The sequence below is a fragment of the Cyrtonyx montezumae genome, unplaced genomic scaffold, assembly GCF_038088225.1.
Source record: "Cyrtonyx montezumae isolate F1298 unplaced genomic scaffold, pur_monq_1.0 scaffold_1, whole genome shotgun sequence".
NCBI classification, from domain to species: Eukaryota; Metazoa; Chordata; class Aves; order Galliformes; family Odontophoridae; genus Cyrtonyx; species Cyrtonyx montezumae.
In genome coordinates, this window is record NW_027071825.1 from 3,174,258 (window position 1) to 3,186,105 (window position 11,848).

The 11,848-nt window shown below is 47.4% G+C and overlaps 1 protein-coding gene across 2 annotated transcripts; it reads left to right on the forward strand.

Moving 5' to 3' along the window:
* Positions 1-633: 633 nt before the first annotated feature.
* LOC136049656 (cytochrome P450 2J2-like) lies at positions 634-7,911 on the forward strand. 2 transcript variants are annotated; one of them, XM_065738087.1, is made up of 10 exons: positions 634-694; positions 900-1,095; positions 1,603-1,765; positions 1,981-2,130; positions 3,644-3,804; positions 4,937-5,113; positions 5,373-5,505; positions 6,479-6,666; positions 6,901-7,039; positions 7,736-7,911. In XM_065738087.1, exons 2-10 carry the CDS (start codon positions 907-909, stop codon positions 7,909-7,911), a joined length of 1,476 nt encoding a protein of 491 aa, XP_065594159.1. In that variant the 5' UTR covers positions 634-694; positions 900-906. The 2 variants fall into 2 exon arrangements, with proteins under 2 accessions (XP_065594159.1, XP_065594149.1); XM_065738077.1 differs by lacking the exons at positions 634-694; positions 900-1,095; positions 7,736-7,911 and having other exon boundaries at positions 1,665-1,765; positions 1,917-2,130; positions 6,901-7,344.
* The last annotated feature ends 3,937 nt before the right edge of the window (positions 7,912-11,848 follow it).

The following is an 11,848-nucleotide window of genomic DNA, read 5'->3' on the forward strand; positions in this document are numbered from 1 at the left end:
TTCACTTTGTGCACGTCTGACCTCTGTTCAACTGGAATTTCCCTGTAACTTTATTGCTTCCTTATTTACCCATGCTGCCTCCTGGGAGATAGTAAATGCTTGCAATCTTCTTTTCATCTGTATTTATTGTATAAAAGGGCAGAAGTGATGAAGACGTGTACTTCAAGAGCAGAGTATCCCATGTGAGTGCAGGGGAGCACTCGAGATTCCGTGATAAAGCAGTGCTCAGACATTTTCCAAGTTAAAGAGAAGGCCGCAGCAGCTTCTGTTATTGCGCTTCCGCATCTGTGCGGCCACAGCTGACGTCCCCACCACAACAGAAGCAGCCCGCACCGCCCAGCGCGTCACGAGTCGGGTCTGCGGCCGCGCGGCGCCACGGGAACACGGCGCTTGTGGCCCAGCAGCGAAGAGAGGAGAAGCGAAGAGGGAAGGGAAGGGAAAAGAGAAGGGAGGGGAGGGGAAGGGCAGGGCCGGCAGCGGGGCTGGTGTCAGCGCCGGGGCGGGACGCGCTCGTCCCTACGCAGCGCTCAGCGCCGTCTGCACCCTGCCAGCACCGCCCCGCGGCAGCGGACCCTCGCCCCGTGAGTCAGAGGCTTTGCGGGAGCTCCGTGCAGCCTTATCTCGCGTCCCTTGTGGCCCGGCTCTGCGTGGTGGGGCTCGGGCAGGAGCCGGCACCGGCACCGGCACCGGCACGGTGAGGGAGCTGCGGGAGCTGCGGGGCTTTGGGATGGCAGCCGTGGGAGATGGGGGCACGACGGGGAGGGAGCTGCGGGTGCGCTGCGTGGTGGGTTGTGTTGCACGAGGTGACATGGGAGATGTGGCTGAGCGTGAGGAAGCAGCAGCCCAAAGGCAGCCCCGAGGCCAGGCCAGCCCGAGCCCCTCTGTGTGTGTGCCCACAGCTGCACCATGCTGCGCTTCCTCTGGGACAGCATCTCCCTCCAGATGCTCTTCGTCTTCCTCTTCGTCTTCCTGCTCATCTCTGACCACATAAAGAGGAGAAAGCCAAAGAACTTCCCTCCTGGTCCTTTTTCCCTCCCATTCGTGGGAAATGTGCAGTTTATGTTCGCGAGTGACCCCTTGGCCGCAACACAGAAGGTAAGGGGAGTTGCAGGGTGTTGAGGGGGCAAACCCAGCCCAACCCAGTGACAGTGAATGCAATGGCTTATGGAAGCTTCCTGCAGGTGAGAAGGAAATTAGCCAAGCATTAGCTTCAACTCTGTTAAGATCTTTGCAGACAGAAACATATCTTTTGGGCAAAGGGCATAGCACACATCCAGCTGCAGCTGTATGTGGGTCTGAGAGGAAGGGTGTTTGTGAAGGGAGTTACATTACAGCTGAAAATCCTTTCTCAGCTGAGTCTTACAAAGCCTGGAAAACACAGCCTGGAGGGTTTCACATTGTCTCCTGGACACTGAATCAGCAAAAGATTGCACACAGCCAAGCCAATATTTAAACAATCACATTTGCAGGCTCAGTTTGCCCTCTTTCTGCTGCAAGTCTTCTTGTTCCTCTCTGTGGGTGCACAATACCAGGGCTTTCCATATTCGAGGAAGAAAAATCTTTGCAGCTCAATCTCATTTTATATATTTACCCCACCCTCAGATTACTGAAGATCATGGAGACATCTTCAGCATGCAAGTAGGCAGCCAGTCATTTGTGATTATAAATGGGCTGCAACTGATGAAGGAAGCACTTGTGACCCAGGGAGAGAACTTCATGGATCGCCCTGAAATTCCTATGAATGCAGAGGTCTTCAGCAAGTTTGGTGAGTTATGATCAGTGACACATATCTGAAACACACACTGAAAGCACTGATCTTTAGGACTTGCCTGGAGGAAAGCTGGGGGAAATGTCATAGCTTCACGTATGCTCCTAGCATAGCAATTTTCAGGGTTCCTCCTCTTTTTTCAAGGCAGATGCCCTCCAGCTTCTTCTTGCTGAGAGCATCTGCCTTTGCTCACTGTGCAATGCGTCTGCCAGGGCTGATCTCCTCCAGTGGACACCTGTGGAAGCAGCAGAGAAGGTTCACCTTGACCACCCTGCGAAACTTTGGCCTGGGGAAGAGGAGCCTGGAGGAGCGGATCCAGGAGGAGTGCCGATTCCTCACGGATGCGTTCAGGGATGAGCAGGGTGAGGACCACTTCCCTCAGAAGTTGTGCTGAAAGTGGAGTCCAGCTTGGCCCGTTTTAATTTCCTCCATTTTAATGCTTAGTGAAAAATCATAGAACCATAGAATCATTATGGTTGGGAGTGACTTCAGAGATCACTGAGCCCAACTACAACCCATCCTCAGCACGTCCACTGATCACGTGCCTCAGTGCCACAAGTACCCTTTTCTTGAGAACCTCCAGGGATGGTGACTCCACTACCTCTCTGGAATTCTGTGCCAATGCCTGATCAACTCCTCTGAGAAGAAATTTTTCCTAATATCCATCCTGAACCTCCTGTGGAGAAACTTATGGCCATTATCTCTTGTCCTGTCACTGTTATCTGGGAAGAGAGGCTGTATGGGAACTGTTGAATCCTGGCCTGAACCACTGATTGATCACCTGAGGCGAGCACTGAGTCAGCTGTGGGAGCACAGGTGAAGGCAATGTACCTGTGTGAGCAGAAGGGGTGCAGTCTGACTGCACCTCTCCCAGACCCCATTTAAAGGCTGACCACAACTGAGGAAGGATCTTTTTCTGGAGATCCCTCCTTGGAAGTTTCTTATTGAAAGCCTAGAAATTGGGTGAGCACTTTTTTTAATTTATTTTGATTGTCTCTTTTCCATTTGAAAAATCTGTATAATGACGCCATTTATAAATTGTCTTGGCTATAATACCATTTGGAATTATTCATTTGGTTAACCTCACACCTTACAGAGGCCAGCCCCCACCTCACTCCAGCATTGTTCCTGGATGATGTAGAAAGTGATAAGGTCTCTTCTGAGCCTCCTCTTCCCCAGACTTAACGGTCCCCGTTTCCTTTGCAGCTGGCCATTAGAGTTGCGTTCCAGAACCTTCGCAGTTTTGTTGCCCTTCTCTGGACACGCTCCAGGGCCTCAATGTCTTTCTTGAAGAGAGGGGCCCAAAGCTCCACTTAGCTCTCCATCTGCGGCCTTGCCAGGGTTGAGCACAGTAGGTTGGTCAGTCCCCTGCTCCTGCTGAATCCACTATTTGTGACACAAGCCAGGATGCTGTTTGCCTTCTTGGCCACATGGGCATGCTACTGGCTCACCTTCAGCCAGCTGATGCACCAACATCCTTTTTCTCATCTCACAAGCAATGCTAGTAATCTGTCATCTGTCATCATCCCAGCTTCCTTCTACAGGTGTAGGATTGACTGATATGTGCAGCTAGGTAATGCCCAAATCATTATTCCTTGCCCACCTTTGGCTTGTTGCTGAATTTGAGACCACTAGAAGATACTGCAGGCCTTCTAACTCCACCTCCTCCTTCTAACACCACCTCCACCAAATCCAATGGTGTTTGCTCTTCTGCAGTCATTTCAAATCTTCCTTTTCAGTGTAAACAATTGTCTCCGTGAAGGTCCCCACTAAAGACCACTAATTTCTCCTGTTGAATTCTTCTGGTGATGGCACTTTCTCTGTCTTTCATATGGAGATAGCAAGAGAATTGATTGCTCCCTTTTCCTTCTCCAGGAAAGCCTTTCAACCCTCACTTTAAAATCAACAATGCTGTTTCAAACATCATCTGCTCCGTTACCTTTGGCAATCGCTTTGAATACCATGATGAGGAATTCCAGAACTTGCTGCGGCTGATGGATGAGACTTTTGCCCTCTATGGATCAGTAATGAGCCAGGTACAGCCCTCCTGCCTCCAACACAGACAGCATGCAGATTTGCAAGGCCCTTGTTTCTTCCCTGGAGTCAACCTCAAAATCTCACGTACTTTCTTAGATTCAGAGAATATCCAAGTTGGAAATTTACGATGGTCATCAGGTCCAGTTCCTCACTCCACACAGGAACACTAAAAACCCAAACTCTTTGCCTGAGAGTGGTGTCTCCCTGAGCTCCAGAGTCAGGGCCATGCCCGCTGCCCTAGGGTGCAGTTCTTTTCTCACTTTTTCCACACAGCTAGCCTGACCCCCCTGTGACACAGCTCCATCCCAACCTCTTGTCACCAGTGAGCAGAGGTTACTGCTGCTCCTCGTGAGGAGTTGGGGCCGCCCTGTGGCCTCAAATCAGCCTTTTCTGTAGTGAATAAACTAAAGGACCTCAGTACTTATCCTACATTTGCCTTTCTCCATTTTCATAGTACTCCTTAGGATGCTCTCTTATAGTTCTATGTCCTTATATAGTGTAGCACCCAAAGCTGCACTCACTGTTCAAAGTGAGGCCATCACCAAGTGTAGGGGGCTGGCCAAGTCCAGGAGTTATTTCCCTCTGCTTTGGGACCATGAGATTGTCCTTGGTACTTCCTGCAGCTGTGTGTTCCCTCTCCATCCCTGGAGATGTCCTAGTGCTGATGCAGTTCCTAGTGCTCAGAAAGCTGCACTACCCCAGCTGTTTTTCCTGTGCTTTAGGATGGAAGTGAATATTGCAGAGGGTTTGGGTTGGTATCTAGGAGAGGTTATGGGAAGGATTTCCAAGAGCACTTGTTACCATTCCTTGTTCCACTGCATCAAGTGCATCTGCTTGTAATGTCTTTCTGCCACATTTTCAAGCTATGTAATGCTCACACTATTTCATCACCTCACCTGTCCACAGAGCACTGAGCTTCCTGTATAACTCTGAGAAATGCAGTAGTCTCTCTGACAATGGAGATACCACTCCTTCATCATGCTCTGCTGGAAACGAGTTAATTCCGTTTACTCCAGCAATGCAGAGCTGTGGGGTTGTGGCTTTGCAGGCTTGCAGGTGTTTCAGGTTTTGAAAACAGAAGGGGTTTTCAGTTCTGTACTCATACTTTCTTTTTTTTTTTTCTTTCCAAAGCTGTACAATGCTTTTCCCTCCATATTAAAGTACTTACCAGGATCCCACCAAACCATTTTTAAAAACCTGAGGCTCCTGAAATGTTTTGTGTTCGAGAAGATCAGCAAACATAAGGAAGACCTGAACCCCTCAGAGAGCCGGGACTTCATCGACAGCTACCTGCAGGAGATGGCCAAGGTCAGCAGTGTGGAGCAAACCCTTCCACGGTGGGGATTAGAGATAAGGAGGGCTGGGAAACAAATCATATTCCTACCTGAGCTGCCGGTGTGTTCATTTGTGAGCTCAGGATGGACGTTGGGTTTGGGGCAGAGCATCCATTGGAGGGATGGAAATGCAGAGGGACATTGGCTTCTAGGAAAACCCATGGGGCAGGACTGTGTCAGATTTGGAGGACATTCTTTCTGTTCACGTGGCACTAACACTCCATTTTCTGAAGCCCAATGGCAGTGATTTCTGCGAGGAAAACCTGGTGGCATGCACCCTTGACCTGTTTTTTGCTGGGACTGAGACCACCTCCACCACTCTCCGCTGGGCCCTGCTGTTTATGGCCATGTATCCAGAAATTCAAGGTATGAGCAGCAATGGGGCTTTGCATTTTCTGTCTCTTGCAGCTTGGTGAGCTACTCTGTTCAGAGAAAGAGAGGAGGGCAACTTGATGAGGTTCAACAAAAGCAAGTGTAGAGTCCTGCACCTGATGAGAAAAAACCACAAGTATCAGTATGTTATGAGGGATGACATCCTGGGGAGGTGCACTGTTGAGAAGGACCAAGGGATCCTTCTATGCAGGGTGGGTTGACAGGTTGGCCACAGGCCTGCAGTGTGCCCATGTGGCTAAGAGGGCCAACAGTATCGTGGAGTACCTTAAAAAGTGTGGCAAGCAGAGTGACAGAGGTGATCCTCCCCTCTACTCCACCCTGGTAAGGCCAAATCTGTGTCCAGTTCTGGGCTCCCCAGAAGATAGGAATCTCCCAGGGAGGAGACAAAGTCTCCATAGTGGAGGGTGATAAAGGGCCTGGAACATCTTTTGGATGATGAGAGGTTGAGAGACTTGGATCTATGCAGGTTAGAGAAGACTGAGTGGGGATCTAATTGATGTTTATAAATACCTAAAGCTTGGCAGGCAAGTGCCAGGACTCTATGATCCCTAGAGATCTGTTCCAAGCCATGCAATTCTATGAATCCCTCAGAACTCACACAAATGAGATACAAATAAGTTGTTGGTTTTTTTTTCTATCCAAGCACGTCTCTGCTACAATAATCCTTGCCCTTCTATTACTGTAGAATCAAGAAACAATATCCACCTCACCAAAAAGCACAGGAGATCCATGAAGGCTTTTGGGCAGGGGTGACAGGTGCACTGCACAGAGAACAGGGCCCATTTAGTACTTGAACATGCAAGCACACAGGTGCCACAAGTCCCCTACTGCTACATGACTGACCTGGGATGGTCCCTGGGTGGCCTACATCACAAAGGTGTCACGGTGGCCCCCGGAGATCTATGGCATTTCTGCACCACAGCTGATCCCTGCTCCTTCCTAACAGCCCGTGTGCAAGCTGAGATCGATGCAGTCATTGGGCAGTCACGGCAGCCGGCCCTGGAGGACAGGAAGAGCATGCCCTACACCAACGCCGTCATCCATGAAGTGCAGAGGAAAGGAAACATCGTCCCTTTCAACATGCCGAGACAGGCGTGGAAGGACACAGTCCTGGCTGGTTTCCACCTGCCCAAGGTAGCTCCACTGCTCATCAGTCAGGACTTAGGAGAAGACTCCTGTTTCCCAGTCCATGCAGGGGCAGAGCTGCAGCATCGTTGCCCCTCCCAGACATTACCCCCGTGGAACAAATACTAGTGATATCTGTGAACATTCATGTTCTTCATGCCAAGCACTCAGGAAGGTAAAAGTTTCCCCTCTGTTGGCAGTGGTGGAAAGAGTGTACAGTGCTCTCTCTATCTCTTGTTGCAGGGCACTATTATAATCCCAAATATACATTCTGTGATGTTTGACAAGAAGGAGTGGGAAACCCCTCACAGCTTTAACCCAGAGCATTTCCTGAAGGACGGTCAGTTCTGGAAGAGGGAGGCTTTTATGGCATTCTCTATAGGTAAGATCTGCTGCAGTTTGAAGCTTCTGTGCTGCACAGTGGAGACCCTGAGCAAAGCAGTGATGGAAGCAGCAGGCACTGCCTGTATCCATTGGCTGCACTGTGGGCGGTGCTGCTTGCCCACTGCCTGCACTGGTGAAGAGCAACCCCTTCCCTGCAATGAGCAATGGGAGGCCCCTTACAGCACCACCACCCCCAGCTCTTAGCCCTTTCCTTATGAGCACATGAGACTACAGAAATGCCAGAGTCCCCAGAAATACATTCAGCAAGGCGAGAGCAGTGCTGTTTGCTCCCAGTCCTGCACAGCTGAGATCAGTGTGCTCTGCCACCACCACCACAGGGTGCCCTGTCCTGGCCGGCAGCTTCCCTGGAGAGAGTGCTTTTAGCATCTCCAGCTTCCTGCCCAAGCACTGCATGCTTTCTCTGGTGCTCTGGCTCCATTTCTTTGATCCCAGCTGAGCACACAGAGACTGCATGTGAAACACTGCTCATCCCTGCAGGGTAGGATATAATGTGTGTGTATATGTTTACACACATGTGCCCTCACTCAGTCACCCAGCTGGGGGCAGGAAGCAATATGGCAGGTAAGGGGATGGAGGTAGAATGATGTTCCCACAGGAGTCGTGTGCTGAGGCTTTTCCAGCAGGGGAAGCAGCTGGGCAGGCAGCAGTGCTGAATGTGCGGCTGTCTCTGCAGGGAAGCGTGCCTGCCTGGGTGAGCTGCTGGCCCGTGCTGAGCTCTTCCTCTTCTTCACGGCTCTGCTCCAGAAATTCACCTTCCAGGCTCCCCCGGACACCATCCTCGACCTCAAATTCCAGCTGGGCATCACCTTGGCCCCACAGCCCTACAAGATCCGTGCAGTGCCTCGGTAGGGAGCTGCAGCCACTGCCTTCAGAGGGAGAATTCAGCTCTGCCAGAGATGCACAGACTGAGCCCTCACCTGTGGCCATGGGCTCCTCAGCAGTTTTTCTCCTATAAAAGCAATTGCAAAGTCATTTCTTTTTACAAGCAGATCTTGGGTACTGTATCAGATGAGGAAGACAATTGGTACAGGAGCGGCTGGGGCACTTTTTGTGGTTGTAACAGAGCACTGTCAATGAATGAGAATGCTATGTGGCTGTACTTCACAGCTGTGGATCAGTACCTGACCTTGTCTCATTACATTAATAATAACAGCAATCAGAAAGTTTCACCATTAATCTTAGGAAAACGATTTGTTAAAAGAAAAATAAACCAATATCTTGAGCTTTCTCTCTGCCCTCAATGTTCATAACTCCCGCTTGAAACATTTCTCACAGGAAGCTTTTTGCAAAGTGATGACCAGCACCTGCTGTCCATGCACAACTCTTTAACAGAGCCCCATTCCTGACAGCAGGTTTGATGATGAAGATATTTCTGGCACTCCTGTTTCACAGTTCCATATGGCAGAGATGTGAGAATGCTCTCTGGGAACCAAACACATTGATACAATACAGGAGCATGTATCCTCCCTGCACTGGAGAAGTTAAGGTTGGGAATGTCACATAATGTTCTTTCTTCTCCTTCCCTGGGAGAGAAAAAAGGGAATGATGTAAGTGGGTGCAATGCCAGGAATCGGTGGTAAAAGGAGCTCAGTGATGTTTCTGGCTTGTGCAACATTACTCTCCCAAGACACTCCTGCCTGCAGCTGTCAGCTGATCTTTTCTCCCCTCCTGGCTCAGTTTGCTGTTTCCTTTCCCAGGCTGCTGCTCTATCAGAGGTTTCCTTCTGAGGTCGTTGCTTGCTTGGTAGAACTCTGAGCAAAGGGCACATTTCACAGGACCTCCATCCCACCTCCACTTAAACCATCCTCACCTCCATCCGTGGTGCCAGCATTACTGCAGCTCTCTTTCAGGGACATCCCTCACTTAGAAATGCTCAGCTCCTGCTGCAGGGTTTAGCTCTTCAGCTACCAGAAAAGATGTAAGCAGCCAGGGACCCAGAACAAGGTAACCTGATCTGAGTGCTACTTCATGTGACAGAGCACCTGGAAAACAGCCCCTGCTCACAGAAGCCCTTGCTCTTCCCATGCTCATGATGGCAGAGGGGCTGCAAACATCCTGCAGCTTGGCTCAGGTTTCCTGCCAGTCTCTTTCCTTCCCTTCTCCCTGAAATCAACACCTGCATTTCTATTCTTTGGTGGATGAATATGCTTTTAGTCCTGCCTGAGAAATAATGAGAAACAATTCTTCCATATCTGGCCCTCCACTTCTCACTCACAGGGCCATCTCCACGAGCTCAAAGACCCTTCTGTAACAAGACAGTCCCAGCTCCCCTCACAGATAACAGAAGTGTTTGCTTACATGTCAGGCTGCTCAGGCCAAGGATTGGGATACAGAGATGGGAAAGACAAGCAAAAGATGTCAGAAATGGGGACCCTGAAGGAAAGCTGGCTCTTTCCCTCCTGCTGATCTTCACTCTGGAGTCATCTTTTCCAAGTAATAATGAGCTGGGAGCTGTCCTCTTCGGTGTGGCTGAAGAGAGCATGCAGAGATGTGAATCTTTTTTAGTAGCAATAAGCAATTACTCAAGTCATTCAACAGCTAATTTCCAGCAGCTTCACTTGCACAGGTTCTCAGATGACTGCTAGAGACAATCAGCTGGACAAGGAAGCACAACTTACAGCAGGAATGAACTGAGAAGGGCAGCATACCTCTAGTTTGTTGCTGCAAGATACACATCCCATAAGGTAACATTTAACATTCAATACAGCACGACTATAAAAGCATGCCTACAAGAAGGTGTGCTTGCATTAGAGCTAGGTAACATTAAGGGCATAACTGAGAAAAAAGACACCAACGAATTAACTTAAAAAATCTTTATGTGAATATAAAAGAATTGTTTCCAAAGAAATAAAACCAAAAGGAGTTTAAAAATTAGTGCAACTTTTCAAGTTCTATGCAATACAAGTTTGTTTTCAACTGAGGATGTAAGACACCGATACAACAGGAAATCTTACCTCTAGCTGGACTAGTGGGGGAAAAGGAAAACAGCAAGGAAGCCTTAAGAAAATTATTTTACTGGACACGATCAACTCAATTATTTTCACTCTCTAATTCCTAGACTATGGCTACTTAAATGAAACATTGATATTGCTTATATTATTTACTTTCAAGTAAGCGTATATTATAGAAAATAGAATACCTATATACATATGTATTTAATGCAGGAAAAAAAAAACCTGTTGGGTGAAAAATCTATTTTTAGTGACTGTTTCTTAATCCACTACAATACAGTACAGCTCTAAAAATCATCTTCTCAAAACCACTGCCCGATCCACCTTGAGTAAAAGAACCTACTAGCCCTAAATTTGTATTATTGCTACAAAAGACTTCTCTTACATAGTGATTATTTTCTTAGATCTTACATAAAAGAAAATTATCAGTTAAATGATAATGTCATGAAAACTTATTTTTGCTTCTTTGGATTCATATTACCCGTTTTTACCAGAAACCAACCAGAATCACTCATAGTGCTGATTAAATCCTGCACCATTTCACCTCACATGAATCTGTTCCTAACCATGAAATCTGGAAATGCACACTGCAGTTGTTCTGCTGTTGCATGGCATGTGAAGTATAGCTACAACACAGCAGTTCTACCAGCAGCTTTAGTTTGATCTTACTGATGTTAACATTAAAATAATACTTTCATTCCTTTTTGCACACCCAGATGAGATGAAGTGAATACGACAGTATGGCTTATATTCAAATAATTATTTCTGTGCATCACTTCCTCATTCACAGAGCATAACCCAAATTCAACCAAGTACAAAACAGCCACTGTTCCACAGGTTCCCAAAATCCTAAAGAAACACTAAATAAGATTGCATTTTCCCATTTAAGTTTTAACAGTTAAAAAAAAAAGCCAAATAAGTAAGATTTTCTTCAAATACCTGAACATTTTAAATGTTTTCATCCTCAGTGGGATCACTGGAGACCACTCCTACTCTGAAAAAGGCTTATCCCCATCTGTAATTAGGTATTTAATTTTTTCTTTGCTGCTTAGGAGACAAGCTTCTAATTAAATAATCAGGAGGTTCTTGGTCAGTTTTGGTCCCAGGGTCTGCAGTTTTGAGAAGTATACGAAGATATCTGCCCCAAGGTTTTCACTATTCAGCACCTGATACGACTACTGACACAGCTCTACTACTGTGAGAACACTGTATGTACCAAGCCTATGAACAGGATGAATACTTGAAGGATACCCATCAAAGTTTTCATGCTGTAAAGAACAGAAGTTAGAAGACTCATTCAACACCATCAACACCAGGTTCATATTTCACCAGAACACACTGAAGTACCAGGCTTTAAGAAATGTAAGCATCCTGCTAGTGCTTACTATCATGTTCTACTACCCACCACCATCTCCCACACCACTAAGAGATTAAACACACAATGGCATCTTAAGAATACAAAAAACAAAACCATCACTGCTGCAGTAGAAGACTTCAAAACCCAAGAGGTAGTCAAAGAAGCACAGAGTCCTGAAGAACACAAACTGACAGACACAACTGTTTGACAGCAGTTGGTTGGGAATGTTTTCTTCTCATATCACCCCACCTTTTAGATGAATCTGGCTCTTAAATAATACCTTGTATAGATACAAGCTTCAGAAGAAGCATTGCATAAAGATTTAGGTGTATAAGCCATCAATGCTATTAAGAAGCAATGCTTAGTTAAGTATTAGAAATGAGAACTTTCCCCTAGCACTGCATACAACGCCCAAGAAAGAATTTAAGATATTTGGAAAGGAAGATTGGGAAGGGAAAAAAACTAAAAAAATCAAAGA